Source organism: Mus musculus, chromosome 9, assembly GCF_000001635.26.
Source record: "Mus musculus strain C57BL/6J chromosome 9, GRCm38.p6 C57BL/6J".
Taxonomy (NCBI): domain Eukaryota; kingdom Metazoa; phylum Chordata; class Mammalia; order Rodentia; family Muridae; genus Mus; species Mus musculus.
Genome location: NC_000075.6, coordinates 121,365,895 through 121,384,121, shown reverse-complemented (window position 1 = coordinate 121,384,121; position 18,227 = coordinate 121,365,895). Strand labels below are relative to the sequence as shown.

General features: G+C 51.2%; 1 protein-coding gene across 6 annotated transcripts in view; it reads right to left on the bottom strand.

Moving 5' to 3' along the window:
• Trak1 (trafficking protein, kinesin binding 1) overlaps window positions 1–18,227 on the bottom strand; it is a 177,418-nt gene that overhangs the window by 90,798 nt on the left and 68,393 nt on the right. For 2 of the 6 annotated variants that reach the window (NM_175114.3, NM_001357973.1), the window contains exon 1: window positions 16,931–17,164. The exons of 2 other annotated variants lie outside the window; for them this stretch is intronic. In NM_175114.3, the coding sequence (NP_780323.2) occupies window positions 16,931–17,018 (88 nt within the window). In that variant the 5' untranslated portion in view covers window positions 17,019–17,164. Of the gene's footprint in view, window positions 1–1,189; window positions 1,329–16,930; window positions 17,165–18,227 lie in introns of those variants that run through there. 2 more of the 6 variants (NM_001357969.1, NM_001357970.1) reach the window with 1 other exon arrangement.

Genomic DNA, 18,227 nt, shown 5'->3' with positions numbered 1-18,227 from the left:
TCCCCCCATCTTCACCTTTCCTCCTAGTCCCTCTCCAACCCACTGCTCAGCCACCAAGTATCCCCACCCTGGCCCCAGTCTAATCCTGGCTCCCAAGAGGAGCTGATTGGAGGGAGCAATCCTCTCTCTGTCCTGTCACCCTTGGCAGCAACTGTGAGTGGTCACGCTGTGTCAAAGCTGCGCAGGGCTCCTCACCTTCTCTGTAGAGACCTGGACCCCATTACAACTTCCTGGACATTATGAGGATTGAAGGGTACAGACCCAAAGACACTCATATGCCATGCAGCACAGGAGACACTTGGCCATCTACAGCTAGCTGACAGACGACTTAGAACACTCTTCCCTCGGGACCAGGATGGTTGGGAACTAGCCTAAACTTCTCTGGGGAACGCTGTCACAATCACTTATTTTTGCCTGTTGTGAAGGGTTTGCACTACGGAGCACAGTGCTGGGGCACACCATCTTCCTGTTCTCTGTGTTGCAGGCTGAAGCCACTGGCACTTAATCTTCTCTAGCACAGATGCTTTAACTCCACAGATTACAGGAGACTCACAGAACCATCTGCTGTTTCAAACACGTCAGTGGATGCAGGCAAGCAGGGTCAGAGAGGCTGTGGCGCCACAGAGCCAAGCATGCGCATTGAGCATGGCCGGCCGGAAACTGGCACATGCGCGTTGGGCATGGCTCCTACGCTGTCTGAAAAGCTTCTAGACCCTGGTAACCAAGACCTTGCAGATCCTCTGCAAGGCTCTGCTGGCCTCAGCCAGAACACACTGTACTGGCTCTAAGCACCACCCAGAGGATGGAAGACTTGGGAGGGCGTGTTATGGGCTAAGCCAATAGACTGGAAGGCCTCAGGGTACTGGGTGAACTTTGGGCTGAGGAGGCACAAGACAGAAGGTAGGGCTCTGTGTCTGAGGTCCCCCATACTCTCAGCAGCCAAAGAGGGTCTCCGGGAGCACAAGGCAGGCAGACAAGCATGTAGGAAACTGGAGAGCAAAAGCCAACAGAGCTAAGCTTCAGAGAAACAAACAACGCTGGAGATTCTCTAGAATGGTTGAAGCCTTAAGCACCTGAAGAACTCGGTATCCAAAAAGCAACCAGTTCAGGGGTACGGATATGCCCACCACCCCGACACACACATGCACACACACATACAAGCCCTCACACAGGCTCCTAAGATACATACCCCTGACAAGCAGCTGTGCTGAGGCAGCCAGTCCACCCACTCGGTTACAGAAACAGGGTTTCCAGTGTGAGGCTAAAGGGCAACCTTGAGCAACTGAATGTGGCGTGGTTCAAGTGGGCATGCTGGCTTGTTGTGCAACAGAGCGGGCAGCAAAAAGCGGGGCAAAGCGAAGGAGGAGGGACCTGCCGAGACGCCTCCAAAATGCCCATAGCAAAGCAGATGGTCTCATGCTGGTGACGTCGTGGCTGCCTTACTGTGGGCAAAAACGCCCAGGAATGCCCACACATCGATGCAATCGGCTATCGATATATCTCCCTGGACGCAATCCTGTCCCTAGGTAATGGGTGGTGTGTGGCTTTTACAACAACCAAAATGTTAAACCTACGTGGAGGAGACGTTGTTAAGAACACTCAGAGGGGTGAGACAGTGACCACCACCAGAAAAGGCAGCTGGGAAGAAAGCCACTCCCCTCAGGTTAGCCAGAGCCTGAAGCTCCGCTGGCATCGTTAATGCTGCCCTCTGCCTAGCACAGGTGTGGCCCTGAGAAACAGTTCAATAGCTCCTCAGTAAATGAGAGCTGCCACATGCCACAGCAATCTCTACTGCTGGCTCCCAGGCTGAAAAAAGTTGTTCTGAGGGAACCATACGAACATACTCGCAGCGAGCTATTCACAGGACTAAAAGGCAAAAAAGCCCAGATGTCGCCAGACTTAAGAACTGATAAATGAATACAGTACACCCGGACAATGGAACAGTAGTCAGCCATAAAGACAGAATGCAGTGTTGACAGGCACTCCAACGTGAATGTCCCCTGAAATCAGAGGATGTGAAAGAAGCCAGCCACAGAGACCACAAGCGGCATGGCTTTTTTTTTTTTCCTTCAAAGCGCCTAGAGACTGTCCACCCACCACGGAAAGGAAGACTGGGCACTGCCAGGGGCTAAGGAAGATCGACTATTAATAGAGATCGCTTCCTTTGGGTGAAAATGTCCAGAGCCAGGCAGTGGTGAGTGTGCAGTATGTAAATGCACTAGCGGTACAAAAGTTCACTGGTAGAGAGCTTGCCTAGCATGCATGAAGCTAAGTTCAAACCGCAGAACTGCCCATGTAAAGGAGCGGTGCTCAGGTGCTCAACAGTCCAGAACGATGTGCTTTAAATGTGTTCTTTGACAACTGTTATGTGTATTTTAACACAACTTGTGAAAAGTGTTGTTGTTTAAGACGATAATGAACCACAAACGTATACAAATACAATGTCTAGAATCCAATGGCAAACAAGGGATGGGGAAAGCCCCTGGCTCAGGGGCAAAAAGAAGACAGGAGATCCCAAGGCAAGCTGACTAGTAAGACTAGCCACATCAGTGAGCTCTTGGTTTGATTCAGAGACCTATCTCAATAATTAAGGTGAAAGATCAATAGAGGATGATTCCCCACATCAGCCTTGGGCTTCTACGTGAGTGTGTACACGTGTGCAAGTGCACCCCCACACATGTGTGCCTATACATGCCAACATGAATACAAATACACAATGCACCACACACAGAGAGATACGCATGCACACAGATACACACAACAAGAGGAAGATAATGTTAGGCATTTGAGAGTATACACTGGCAAGACAAGTGGGAAATGACAAAGGCTTTGACAGCACACGAGTCTGTAATACACTAAAGGTCTATTCCACTGACGTCTACATTCAGAACAGGTGGGCTCATGGTAAACATGAACTCAGGCTGTTTGGGTCTGGTTCTGTCGAGTGACCCTAGCTCGGTCCAATTACGAGACAATCTAAAATCAAAACTAAAGGTGATCCCGCTGATACAGAAAAAAAACCTACTCTCTGGCACACCCCTCCCCCCCACTGGCTCACAGGAACCCCTTCCGGCCCAGGGTCTCTCCCCACACTACAACCCAAGCCTCAGCCAGTATCACTGGGGGCCCTGGATTTAGTTCAAGTCTCCACTGCCTAGGGACAGTGTCAGATCCCACACAACACAGGCTTGATCCCCAAAATGCACCCCTTGAGTTCAGCAGCAAGCCTCAGAATCCTACCTGTGCTTTTGACCGAGGGTCTATGCATCTAGGTTCCCACAGTCCACTCGGTAGATTCAATTAATCTGCCTAAATGGCTCACAGGATTCACAGGAACTCCCTTCCGCTTACGACAGACACGGTTGAGGCTACGTACAGGGCAAGCTTGGTTCTGGTCTCACGCCTTCTCTGAGGTGTTACCTTCCTTGAACTCCATGTCCTCAGGAAGTGCAGAAAACATCAAAAAAAAAAAAAAAAAAAAAAAGCGTGGCCAGCCGTGTGGAAACATGGACGGGTCTGGAGATCAGTGGAGACTGGCAGAGCCAGTCTGCTAGGATTCCTCAACCTTTGCTCTGGGGGGGGGGGGGGGGGCAGAATCCCTCATGAAACAGGTTATGTGTCCTCTACTGTGCAACAACAGGTACAGGAGGGAGATCTGGTCACAGGCCAGGCAAGAAGTGAGGTAAAGGCACTTGCTGCCAAGCCTGGTATCCTGAATTTAACCCCTGAACCCACACTGTAGAAGGAGAAGCCACACACACACACACACACACACACACACGTCATCCTTTGATCTCTGCTCACAGGCCAGGCACACGTGTGCACATGTGTACATATACAATAAATATGCATACATTTATACGTATTTCTTTCTGGCCAAGGGTCTATGCATCTGGGTTCCCACAGTCCACTCTGTGGGTTAAGTTAATCTGCCTAAGTGGCTCACAGAACTCACCTCTGCTTATGAATTCTTTCTTAAAAGAAGTGAGGGTGCTCACCTCTGAGTGTATCAGGCAGAAGATGACTCGGGAGACCTTATGAAGGCCGAGGGACTGGGGAGGAGACTGGAACTCCATAGCCGAAGAGAAAAGGGCTTATTATAAACAACGGGACTTTTGACATTCTCTCTCTCTCTCTCTCTCTCTCTGTCTCTCCTTTCCTTCTTCCTTTATTTCTGACAGTGTCTCCCGTAGCCCAGACTAGCCTTGAACTCCCAATGGAGCCAAAGCTGACCATGGACTCCTGCCTCTACCTCCCACATGCTGGGATAACCGTTGGTACGGGCCACAGCACCTGGTTTACACTTGACATTGATTGCTGCATGCTAGGTAAGCAACCATGTGAGCTTCAGGCCAAGCCCAGGTGTTGTATTTCTTTGGAAGTAGGCTTTCACATTAAATCCATTACACCACTCAATAAAAATTACTCTACACTAAAGTCCTAAAGGATCTTATAAAAACCTGATGACATTTCCTTTCATGTGTTTTGGTTTGATTATGTAGAGTTAGGAGTGGCCTTGGGAAGCACTGTAATAATTTTTAATGGCTTTGGTAGCTGGATATGGTGGTGACCATCTGGAGCTCCCGCTCTTGGGAAACCGAGGCAGAAGGCCGTTAAGTTCTACACAGTAAGTGTACCACCCTGTCTCACTGAGAAGAATGCTCACTGAGGGGAGGTGCCTTGGAGGCCAGGGACACTTAGGTCAGGCAAGCCTCATGAAACAAAGAAACAGGCTCAGAAACGTGGAAGCCCTTTGCTAAGTGGTTTGGAAAAGCACAAGACATTTTGTAAGACTGTGCAACGTGTCCGGTCCTCCTGCTTGACTTTCTGGGCTGGGTTGCAGTGTGAAATCACCTGACAGAAAGCACACCACACAGTCAAGGACAAGACCACCCACAGAGCCCAGAGTCCTAAGGCCGAGGCCTGAGGGAGAAAGGACTCTCACGCTGCTGCCCAGACAAGACTACCAACAGTCTGCAGCAACGATTCCCAGGACAGGCTAGGACAGAGCACATCTCCCAACAAAGCTGTCAGCTGGTCTGTGTCCATGTTTGTTTGTTTTGAGACAGGGTCTTACCCTGGATGGGTTGGAGTTTGATATGTAGCTCAAGTTCCTTGAACTCACAGAGATCCTCCTGCCTCTGCCTCTGCCTCTGCCTCTGCCTCTGCCTCTGCCTCTGCCTCTGCCTCTGCCTCTGCCTCTGCCTCTGCCTCTGCCTCTGCCTCTGCCTCCTGGGGGCTGGAATTAAAGGCCTGTGCCATCATCCTTTGAGTTGCCAACCTTTTTATCTGTCCATCCATCCCTCTATCTATCCATTGTCTATTTGTTCATCGTCTATCTATATTTATTATCTGTCTGTCTGTCATCTACTAGTCAGTCAACGTATATCTATCACCTGTCTGCTTGTCACCTACCCCACTATCAACCCTTATCTATACGTAATCCTGGCAATGCTAGTAATGTAGAACAAGGGCTTTGCTCACAGTTGACATTTAGAATTCTGCATTTGTGCCCACCCAGACCCTTCCCACCCTCACTCTCTTTCATGAGACAGAAAATCATGAAGCAAAGGACCCCGAGTCCTCCCTTCCAGTTCTAGATCCTTCAGAGACTCATCCCAGCATCCCTCCCACTGTGGAAGGTGTAGGGAGTGGGTCTGATGCTAAGGTCCTGTTCCTCAATTGGTTCTTGAGCTATCAGTAAAGATGCCAGGGGCCAATTACTGGGCAGAAGGAAAGAGGTGGGACTTCCGGGTCCCTGTAGGAGAGCTGAGGAGATGCAGAGGAGGAAGGGTTTTCACCATGCTTCGGAGGGAGAAAAGGTGACCAGCCATGTGAGATCTTGGGTGGAGCAGCCATAGGCTGCTTCTCCAAGCAGAAGGTTAGGGTGTTGAGCTGGGACTAAAGGTAACTGAGCAGCTGAAGCTGAGGGCAGATTGAAAGGTGCTGAGGAAAGAGTATTGGGAAGGGCACGCTAGCCGAGGGAGATCAGAAATGCCCAGCAACTGAGTCAAGAGGGCAGATTGAAAGTGTGTGTCCTTCATCCAAGGATCCAAGGGAACATGGGCGGGGCTGGTAGTGTGGTCCGCCTGGAGCTTATAGCTTGTAGCAAAAAGTACACACTACAGAAGGCACCAGCTTCAGCACTGTCACCCAGACGTGACAAACCTGCTGGCGCCAGCTAGAACCAACCTGGAGCCAGCTATGCATCCAAGGATGACTTTGAATTCTTGATAGTTCCACCTCCACCTTTTAAATAGCTAAGATTATCAATGTGTACCCCCACACCCAGTCTCTGTATTGTTCGTGTTTGGTTTGGTTTTGACACAGGGTCCCATGTATGCCAGGTGGCCTAGGACTTCAAAGACTCCAGTCTCTGCCTGTTGAGGCATCTGCTACCCTACCTCCTGCCTCATAGAAGTTTAAATGAAGCCGTTTGCTTCAAGGCTCTGCTTGAAGAGAGTTGCCTGTCTTGGTTTGTCCACTGGCTCTGGGAGATCCACCTTCCCATGTACCTGCTCTTCCTGTGCCTCTGTGGCTCCAGCCAGGCCAGGATGGCTGCCTGCCAATCTGTGTGTCTTCTGGTTGTGTGTCATATAACTCCTATAAATCTGAGTGTCGGATTTGTAGAATGCACACAATTTTCAGGAACAGGTAAACATCACTGTGTTAAAGTTTAATTCTGCACACTCACATCGATCAATCTGCCTGTCTGTGTTGCTGGGGATGGAACGGCGGGCTCTGCTTGCTGATCACCCCTGCCTCCCCACCCCCCCCATCCCCCCCCACCCCACCCCCCCCACCCCCCACCCCCCCCACCCCCGCTTACGTTCTCCATACTGTTGCTCGGACCTTCCCAGATCAAGAGTATCAACATATTCAGGAATATTTTCTTCCAGAGCAAGGATGGCTTCATTTCCATATTCATTCTATCTTTAAACCGTCTGAATTTCACTGGACCTTAAGGAATTCAGTAGGGAATCCAGTATACTTTCCAGAATAAGCTCAAAGGCTGGAACAGCTGACAACAGCTCTAAATTCTTTAATTTTTAAAAACGATTTTATGTGTATGGGTGTTTCGTCTGCATGTATGTCTATGTGTTTCCCTGGTACCCATGGAAGCCAGGAAAGGGAGTCAGGTCCCCTGGGACCATGGCTGTGAGCTACCATGTGAGTGCTGGAAACTGAAACCAGGACCTCTAGAAGGGCAGCCAGCCACTAAGCCATCTCTCCAGCCCTAAGAGTCAAGATACTTTTTTGGTTTTTTCGAGGCAGGGTTTCTCTGTGTAGCCCTGGCTGTCCTGGAACTCATTTTGTGGACCAGGCTGGCCTCGAACTCAGAAATCCGCTGCCTCTGCCTCCCGAGTGCTGGGATTAACCACCCGGCTCAAGATTCTTAATGTCCCTGGTGACACCAGCACACAGAGAGGTTAAGTAAGTAGAGAAAGGTCACACAGCGGGAGACAACAGACTCTGCTTTTCCTAAAAGAGACTGGCCCCAGAGGGCACTGTCATAAGTAACTACTACCCGTGCTACTCCTGCCTCCATGGCCCTAAAGCTTTATTTTAACTTGTGTCCAACTTCCCAGAGTCTCTGGGTCTTTGAGAGTCCCTTACACACAGTTAAAGTCTCTCTGGGGACATTCTGAGACTGTCTCCATCCAGGAACCCCACAGTCACCTCAGACACAAAGGGTCTGTTGTGCTCTGTGCCTCAGCTTCTGAAGGCTAGGTCCTTTCTGGCACCTCAGATTACAGAGGCCGCATCCCTTGGCTGTCTTTCGCCTCATAAAATATGTGCTTCCAGATTCCAGAACTCTCCCACGCTATGCCCAGAATACAAGGTGCCAGCCAGAGTCCAGCATGGCCAGAGTCCAGCATGGCCTCCAGCTACAAATGACCTCTACCTTTTACCCATCATGCTTTGCAAGCACCATTACATTCTTGCACAGGTGTGAAAGATGAAGAAACCCTGCTATAGAAAGTTCACGTCACGATTTGACTCCTGGTGGAGGTGGCCTGATGGACATCATTGTCTAAAAGCCCTGGAGCCTGGCACAAGAACTTCTCAGCCACCCATTTCCACCTCCACAGCGAAGCATGACCATGAGGCTTACATTCGGACACCACCACAGAAGTGACGGTCCATCGGTACAGACTAGCTGGTCAGGGATGGCCTGAGCTTTTGGACCTTCCTAGGAATGCGGTAACATTAAAGGTGGTGGCCATAGTGAAAATGGTAAAACCAAAGGAGAGGAGGAGCCTGGGGCCCTAAGGAATCAGGGTCTTACCAGCTCTTTCGGCAAAGCCTCTTTCTGAGCGTGTGTGTGTGTGTGTGTGTGTGTGTGTGTGTGTGTGCACATGTATGTGAGTGTGTGTGTGTGTGTGTGTGTGTGTGTGTGCACGCATGCGCATGTACATGTGTGCACATGGCTATAGGGGCTGTGTGTGTGCATACGCGTGCACATGTGTGCACACGGCTATGGAGGCTAGAGGTCCCACCTTGGGTGTCTTTCTCGTTTGTTCCCCTTGTTTTCTGAGAGAGTCTCTCCCCTTTTCTTGGCTCCCACAGGTTAGGCTCAGCTGGCTGCCAGCAATCCCTGGAGGTCTGCTTGTCTCTGTCCTAAGTGCTAGGATTACAGGCAGAGAATAACACCCCTGGATTTTTTTTTTAAATGTGATTCCAGGTCTTCATCCTTGCTCAGGCATCTCCCGGCCCTCAAGTTCTTTAATTCAGAGAAAAATTAGTGGTATCAGGTGAAGCTGTTGTCCAAAACAGACAAACTTCATCTTTTCCTTATAGCTGTTAAGTGACTAGATGTGAACTGATGTTTCCCTAGCCCAGAACAAATTAGGACAAGCATTTGTGAGTCACTTTGCTGACCCCAGCCTCTTCTTGGGCTTCACAGGGATAATGTGGGGCTTAAGGTCAAGTTTACCATTTGCAAATCACGTACGTTCTGTGCAGAATCATTCAGACCTGATACCCGTGGCATGGCTCCAAGCATGTCAGAAAGCTTGGGCAGGGCAGGGACAGGACATAGCTCAGTTGGCAGTGCAGCCTAACATGCTGGAAGCCCTGGGCTCAATCCCCAGCACCGCAAACAGAGTGCAGCACCAATAGATAAGGTCTGTCCCAGGGAACGCAGGCAAGGAACATGAGATTAACTTGACTCTGGTCACACCCTCCACTACAAGGCCAATTTCCAGGATAGTCTCCAGTGCTCAGAATGGCCAGGGAGCAAAGCCAAGAAGAGGTGAATAAAGAAGGTTTCCCACAATCTACACAGCTACAATAACAGACCCCTCTGGGAGATGGAAACACAGGGTGTGGGGGAATAGGGCAGCTGCTGTAGTGCTCTATATGTCCACTAGGTGGTGGTACAACACCACACTCCCAGCCTCACGGGTCCTCCTGCCAATCACAGGCCTAGGAAGGACATGAGCCCAGAAACTTCCAAGACTGCTACATGGCATGCATGCTCTTGTTCTTCTACGTGCACGAACACCGAAGAGCAAAAAAAAAAAAAACTGCCTGCTGTCAGGCTCCTCTCAGATCTCACTCTGCCCCGTGCCCTCCTTCCACAGCTTGTCATTAGGCCATTGCGCTCTTGGTTCTCCTGTTTCTCTTCCTCTTTGGCCTTCTGTCTTCTTGATCCTCTCTTCCTCCCTCCAGCCCCACACCCACTCCCATGCCCAAGTCCAATCTGCTGGCCATGTTCACTACTTTCTCCCCTGTTCTAGACTCTTCCAGATGCCTACAGCTCTACTCTCCCTCATATCCACAATAAAAACCTCCTCAGCCATCCCTTGGAGGGCCTGTGTCCTCAGTTTATAAGCTAACAGCTGTTAAAGTCGCGCTGAGCCGTGAGATTCAAACCAGAACAGATGCACACAAGGGGGAACAGCCCTGGCATTAGCTGCCTTTCAGGCTCATGTTCCTGGGAGGGGTTGCAGGAAGGGTCCTACCCATGGGGCCTGTCCTTGTCCTTAGAATGGACCCTGGACTGAGGTGGCTCACTTTAAGTGCACAAAGCCCTGAGCTCCTTCCCCAGAACTCCAAAGAGCCTTAGAAATAAAGCCTACCTCCCTCCCTCTGGGAGCTTAGTCTGTCTTGGGCTTTTATAGAAACACCTGGGTCCGTCCAGCTGGGACTGAGCCTGGAGGTGAGAGTTAGGGTGTGGGTCTGGGTGGCTCCCTTAGGATCTGCATTCCTCGGGCATCTCAGGTCCACTGGCCCACTGAAGAAGGTCTTACTTGCTAGAGACTCAAACCATCTCATAGACCCAGATCCCAGACTCCCCATGACTACCCATCCCCGTCCAATTCCTCTACCTATGCACAAGTACAGGTGGTGTGTTCTACCAAGTCCAGCCACTCGTGCAGGCAGTGGCCACCACACACTCCCTACCTCCCAGTTCCTGGTTCTCCTCAGCTGCAGTGGGAATCACACATGGCCTCTGCCAGCCACACAATGACCAGTCCTGAAATCTGGACCTTCATGCCCTTGTCTCCAGCCTCCCCTCTGTTTCTCCCAGGATTCCACATCCAGACCAAGGGTCAGACAGCCTGCTCAGCCTCAGTTTGCAATGGGTCCTGGGGTCGAATTCACCCTAAGGTATCCGCAGAGCTCTCACTGGGCGAAAACCAAAAGTCTGTGGAAAACCGGTTTTAATTTGTTTCCCCAGCTGCTGTGATAGAACTCTGACCAAAGGCGGCTTGCAGGAGGGGAGGCTTTGCATGGCTTCAGTCCATGGTGCAGGCATGGTGCAGGCGCGGCACTGGCCATCACAAAGGGAACTGACAGCGGGAACCTGGAGGCGGGAGATGAAACAGAGGCTGCGGGGGGGGCACTGCTCCTGGCTCGCTGGCCACGGCTTGTTCAGATTGCTTTCTTTTCTCTTCTGTTTTTAGTTTATGTGTAGGGTTCTACGCCCACAGAGGACAGAAGTGGGTGTCAGATACCCTAGAACTGGAGTTTGAGACCACTGTTCGCTGCCATGTGTGGTGCTTGGAGTTGAACCCACATCCTCTAGAAGAGCAGATAAACCCACAGTTTGCTTTCTTACACAATCCAGAATCACCTGTCCAGGGGCGACACCACAGTCATGGGCTAGGCCCTCCCTCTGCAATCATTAATCATGCAAATGCCCACAGAGTTGTCCACAGGAAAATCTGATGGAGTCTCAACTCTTCTCCCCACATGACTCCAGTTTGTGTCAAATTGACAATAATAACAACAACAATAATAATAGTAACAACAACAACAAACAGAACTGAGAGCAGTTCTCAGTGAATGAACTCAAGTGTCCCCAGACTTCCTTGAAAATGGGGCTGAGTCCTGGGATGCTGTGGCCTGCACTCATTTTTCTAAAGGAGACCGAGGAGGAGGAGGAAGAGGAGGAGGAGGAGGAGGAGGAGGAGATGGGGTAGATGGAAGGAGGAGGGGAGGAGGAGGAGGAACAGAGACAGGAAGGAGGGGAGGGAAGGGGGAGCTTGGGGGTGGTGGGGAAGAGCAGGGAGAGAGAAGAGCTGGAAACAGGAGCTGCCCAGGGTCCCTCTGTAAACAGTGCGGGGGGGGGGGGGGGGGGGGCCGGCTGCTGCCACTCTCAGGGTGATAGCTCACAGCCCTGCCAGCCCTGCAACCCCATCTGTTTGAGCCGTCTGTGAAGTCTCAGGGCCAAAAAAAATAAGAAGGCCGGTGGGGTGGTCACTGCTGCGTTTATGTAAAGAGCATCTGGCACCTGTGGTAAGGAGGCTCTGTCCCTCCATCCCTGCTGAGCTTTTTGACCAACAGTCAGTGAAGCGCAGTGAGCCGCAGAGGCTGGGTGCTGAGCTGGGCCAGACAGGAAACCTTCACTACCGTTGATCACAGGACACATCACAACTTTACACATCAGCACAGTGACAGGCACTTAACAGATGCCAAGGGAACCCCAAGGATGTCACCATCATGACAGCTTTAGAGATGGGGAACAGGCTGGTAAGTAGACACCGGCCTAGGGCGGATGGGAGGGCCACAGCCACCACTATGAACAGTCCAGACTAGCCAGCCTTAAGCTCTAGATCCAAGCTCATCACAAAGCTGTGCAGCCCCTCCCTTGGGAACGCAGACTACGCCTGCCCCAGCAGGAGCTGAGATAATGCAGGACGGACCCAGAACCCAGAAGGACAGTCAGCCGGTGTCCACGCATACATCAGATAAAGAGCTCACAGAACCCTTAAAAATCACTGTGAAGAAAGATCAGTCCATATACTCCTTTAAAAGGCGGGGCTACCCAGAAGAGTTTGCCAGAGTTTACCCGATGGACGCCAAGGAGAACAGAAGGGAGAGGGGGAAGGGAAGGGAGGGAGCCGCTCTGGGGAAATCCTGCTCCCAGAACAGCTCAGGAAGCTTCTGTCCAGCCCCGCCCCGGCCCCGCCCAGGCCCCGGGCCCAGCCCCGCCCCGGCCCCGCCCAGCCTCTCTGGGAACCGCCGCCAGCGCAGCTGCTCCCAGCAGGGCTCATAGGAAGAGCGGCAGCCTCTGGAAAGAGCAGTGTAGCTCAGCAAGTGAAACGGACCGAGCTGTTGGGTGGGGGTTAACACATTTCTCAGTGTCACAGGTGTGCTGACGAAGGACAAAGGCCAGACACATCTGCAAGTGAGAATTCAAAGCAGTTGGTTGAGGGATCTGGGGCTGGTGTCACCATGGGGGACAGGAACTGAGAAAGGGTCTGTAAATGGAGGCTGGCTGCAGGGCTACCTGTCTTAACTGCTCTGCCAGCCAGGCCCCTTCCTTCCCTCTACCTCCCTCGGCTTCCCTCCAGACCAGCAGCAGCCACCAGGGTTTTTCTCCAAGCCAGTCAGACAAATGGACAGGCAGACAAATGACAGAAACACAAGAGGCAGGCAGACAAATTAGACAAAAGGCTGTAGCAGGCGACAGAGTGAACTGGTTAATCATGAGGCAGGAACGATAAAGAAGCTAAGTGAGCGCTGACTGCATACTAAGCCTTACTAAGGATTCTGCGCCTTATGTATGCCCTTGCTTAATCCCTTCAGCAGTCTTACACGAGGTAAAGAAAGGAAGGGGACTTTAAAGGTATTTCATGAAAAAACGGAAGCAACCCACTGTGTGAGCTACAGGCAGAACTGATAATAATGTGAACAATACATGTTCATACAACACCTCCATCAAAGTCCACCAAAACTCAGGTCCGACTCCAGGCAATCCCTCTCAGACATTAGAGACATTGCTGGGTGGACGCACAGATCTTCCCAATCCTGGAGAACAGATCTGCAAAGCTTAGCAGCCCACACAGCAGTCTATGGAGAGGGAATTAATGACGTAGTTGGTGGCTAGGGAGACAACAAGTAACTTACTGACACAGGCTACAAAGTAACACAGATGATTACAAGGAGAGTGTGCACTGAGACATCTTGCGGAGAGGAGAGCTAAAGCAGGGGTTCTCAGCCTTCCTGATGCTGCTCCTTTAACACAGTTCCTCCCGTTGTCATGACCTTCCACCCACAAAATTATTTTCATTGCTACTTCATAACTACAACTTTGCTATTGTTATGAATCGTAGTGTAAACATTTTTTGGAGATAGAGGGTTGCCAAAGGGGTGGAGACCCACAGGTTGAGGACCACTGGACTAACGGGTCACTCTGCGGCAGTAGGAACTCACTCCACTTTTTCTGCTGCACACTTTTTTACGTGAGGCGCCTCACGGAGAGCTTCAGAAAGTGGGATTGGCTCTAGCGGAAGCAGTGGGTGTACATTTCTGTGAAGACAGGCAAGAATGCAGCAGAAAGACCGAATGTTTTCAGCCACAAGGAAGTGAGGAACAGCCTGGTGAATCCCGGCTCTCGCTCCTTACCTAGGACAGAACAGGTCCCAGGAAGTGCCAGGGACTGGCGAGGGTGGTCCTGGGATGCATAAGTCACTACGCAACATGACTTTTCCTGTGGGTCTCGGTGCAGAAAGCTCGGATGGTGGATAAAAAGCAAACCCATAGACAGACCTCCCAGACTGAAGCCTGCTCCGCAGGAATCGATATCTTCACTTAACCTCCCTCAGCCTCAATTTTTCCATCTATAGAATGGAAAGCATGGCCAAAGGTTGCCATACTGCGTGATGATCGTGAGCTTCTGAGAAGGCCTTGGTGACCCTTGCCTTAGAACACCCATCATCAGGAACACAGCATCACAGTTGCCCACGGGTCCCCTGGGTGTGTGTCTCATGGCTTTTGGGGTGCCGACAGAAACACTGAGTGTCTACCTAGTCTTGTCCTGAATCTTGCTCCTGTGGCCTGGTGTACCCTGCACCTCCCCTCCTTCGCTCCCGGGTGCACCCCTGCTGAGTAGGGAGAACCAGGTGCCAGGGCTGAAGGCCAGGCCTGGCTCTCAATGAAATGCTCCTCCATTATAATTTATTGCTTGCTTGCTTGCCTCCAAAGTGGCTTGGGGTGGGTGAAGGCTGTAACAAGAGACGTGCTAATGAGAGCCACCACCGACTACATTAAGAGCCTGCTTCTGAGGAAAGCAAACAAGCAAACAAACAAACCAGGAGGAAGATAAAAACTACACCAAGCACCTGGGAACTACAGTCACAGTTATAGGTCAAGACTCTGATTTACGGGTCGGCTAGAGGCACTCAGAGAACAAAGGTGTCTGCGGCCAAGCCTGACGGCCTGAGTTCAATCCCTGGGACCCACACAGGGGAAGAGAACTGACTCCCACATGTCCTCTGACAAATGCAAAATATATATATAAAATCGTCTACCTGCAGGATCTCCACTGTTAGGCCAGAGAGATCCAGAGGGAAGGGGCAGGAACTGATCCTTTTTTTTTTTTTTTTTTTTTTAAAGATTTATTTATTTATTATATGTTAGTACACTGTAGCTGTCTTCAGCCACTCCAGAAGAGGGCGCCAGATCTTGTTACAGATGGTTGTGAACCACCATGTGGTTGCTGGGATTTGAACTCTGGACCTTCGGAAGAGCAGTCGGGTGCTCTTACCCACTGAGCCATCTCACCAGCCCCAGCAGGAACTGATCCTAATGTAGGACTTTGAAAATCCTAGCAATTCCCTAGATTTAGTCTAAGCTGCAGCTTCTCACTGTGCCCCACTAACCCACTGTCCACTCCTTCCTGTTTCCTTCATGGTCCAGTAAATATCACTTAGATTATAACTTGTCAAAGGGAAGTATTAAAAATACATTCCTAGAATTACTAAACCATACTTTAAGCTAAATGAATGAAATGTTCAAGAAGGGCCTCATGTTTTATTTAAGCCTGAGGAGGCTAAGATGCCCCATTTGGTGATTAAGTGTTTGTGATAAGGGACGGATTCCTCGTGTGGCGACTTTGGGGTGAAGGCGGGGGGGGGGGGGCAGAGGGGTGTGGAGTTCTGGTTGTTTTGCTTTAATGTGTTCATGTATGTGTATTTCTGTAAACATGCATGTATGTATATGTTCCCATGATGGCCAGAAGTCAGCCTGTGTCTTTTCTCATTTGCTCTCCATCCTTGTGTTTGAGAGAGGGCCTCTCATTGGCCTGGGGCTCACCGATTTATCTATATGGGCCAGCAAGCCCAGGGGTGTTCCTGTCTGCCTCCCTAGGGCTGAGAAAATAACCATGCGCCAGCACACCTGGCTTCAACATGCAGGTCTAGGGCTGGAACTCGTGCCCTGGTGCTTGTGTGGCAGGCACTTGCTGGGCTGAGCTGTCTCCCAACCCAAGCATGGTCTCCCTCGGGCAGGGCAGATGCCAGGAGTCTCCATGCCCTGAGAATTCCTTGCTTGTTTTCCAAGGTTTACAGGGGCTCACTTACACCCATGTTCACCTCTGGGCTTTGTGCAGGACCAGATTACTGAGAAACCCCAGAAATTAACAGATATCGCATCAAGAACTTGGTCCTGAACATCCAGGGGCTCCGTGCACCTTCATCAGTTAAGACTGCAGGTTTGGAGTCATCAGCTTAGGAATAAGACTTAAAAGTCTACAAGCCTGAATTTGTTAGTAGGGGACAGGAAGAGGCCACTGTGGAACTCAGTAGGCTTTGGACTACAGACAGGAAACTAGATGGGTCATCCCATCGTCAGACTTGAATCCGATCCACTCAGAGGAACTGAGAAGCCCACAGCAAGCAACAAGCCAGAGCAGGCCGACATAAAGCTCTCGTCAGGGGTGTGGGGACCACAATCACAGGGCCAAGCTTTGGGCAAAGAAGACACAAGAATGTGGGGGAGGGGGAGGGGTGCTGAGTAGTTCTGCTCTTCACATGTGAAAATCCCTTGCTGACCCACACACCAGTCTGGGCGCTGACTGATTAAATGAGGCGGAGGCAGGGGTATCGAAAATTCAAGGCCTTGCCTGACCTACAGAGCGAGTTCAAGATCGTCCTGAACAAGGCAGTGAGCAAAAACCACAAAATAAAAAGGTTTAAAAATGGGGAGGGTGGGCTCAGGTGTCGCTCACTTATCTAGAAAGCATAGTCCTCAGTACTGAAAAAAGAAGAGGACGAGGAGGAGGGGAAAGAGGAAGAAGAGGGGGGAGGAAGAGCGGAAGAAGGGGAGGAGGAAGAGGAGGAAGAGGAAGGAGAGAAGGAACAGGGGGCAGCAGATAGTACTGATTTGGAAACAGGGGTTTTAGAGGCAGACTCTACCAAGGCCAGCAAAAATCTGACCTACATCTTACACCTGGCTATTGCTGGTCTCCCCTGAACCCAGTACAGGAGATGTGAGAGTAAGTAGCGTCCAGCTCCCCTCCATCCCAGCTGCCCATCATTCAACACGGTAATTCCTCAACCAACCAGCAACCCGACCCCCAGCTCAGAGCAAGGTTGAAGGCACGACCCTCTCTGCTCTTCCCTCCCTTCTGGCCACACCACAAAGTAAACTTACAGCGGACAGACGGACGGACAGACGTTCCCATGAAAACACTCACCACATGAGTCTGTCCCAGCCAGTGTGTGGCTGAGTCCTGGCAGAGGTTGGGCCCTGGAGGGCTGCCTGAGCTGAATTGCCAATGCCATGGGCAGACACAAACTCCAAAGAGGACTTGGAGAGAGAGCGGTCCTCCATGCAAGCTTGGCCACAGCTCTGAGCCTTCCTCAGCAGTTTTCCCAAGCTTGCTTGTTGGGGCAGAGCTGAAGATCCCCACGCTGCCCCGGGACGCACAGTGGATTACGTAACTCCGGCAACCAGGAGCCCTATCACCTCATCTTATGAAACCACCCCAAAGAGAAAAAAAAGGCGCACCCACAACACGACACCTCTCTAGGGTGGGGCGGGTGGGGGTGGGAAGGCAGGGAGAGAAGCCTTTCTGATGGGCAGCTAGTTTTGCCTAAACTGTAGCGTAGAACAGAAAGCCACTGTTCTTCTCAGGACTCCCTGGGAAGTGAGGGTGGAGGCACAGTGCCAGGTGGCGTCCCAGGGCTTAGCTTGGCAGAGCCCTCAGAATCCACAAAGAGCTCCCGGGCATATTCAAGGTCTCCGGAGAACGCGTTTGCATTTTATGTCTTTGTTGCACTGACCTCCTGATAGGACTTTCTTTGGCGGGGAGGGATTACAGGGGTTGAATACCCAGCTCTTTGCCTGAGTTGGCAAAGCTGTATCTGTGGCTGCTGGGCATCATGGACATGAACGTGTCTCTCTGGTGTCCCCTGGGGCATCCTAACCAAAAGCCTGGGATTCTGCATCCCATGGGACTGGACGACGCTCCAAACTCTACACTGCCATTCCCTCGCCCTTGGTTGTCACGATTTGAGAAAGGAAACTGGTTGAACAGGCTGAGGTTCCCAAGATTTCACTGGCAGAATCAGGGCTGGGATCCCAGCTCCGTGTTTGGAGTGTTCTGGCCTCACCTCATCTCGTCCCCTCCATATGGAGCGGATGATGCTTAACACCCTCTGTGTGCCCTGCTCGTCCTGCATCCGTGTGCAGCCAACTTCTTCATAGTCCTCTGTCTCCCCAGTCAGCTTAGCTTCCTGGATGATGCCTCCCTACTCAGGACTCTGACAAGGATGATGCTCCAATTCAGCTCAAAAGCAGACACCATTCCCTCTCACTCAGGGCTCAGAGCCAGAAGACACTTGCCACTATATTCAAGGACTCAAAAGGAGTCCCCACAAGGAGGCCCATGTGCCCAGAGGGGACATATAAAGGAGATGTGCCCAGAGGGGACATATAAAGGAGATGGGCCTGAGAGGCCTAGGGGTCCTATTAGAGATTTTTAGAGGTCA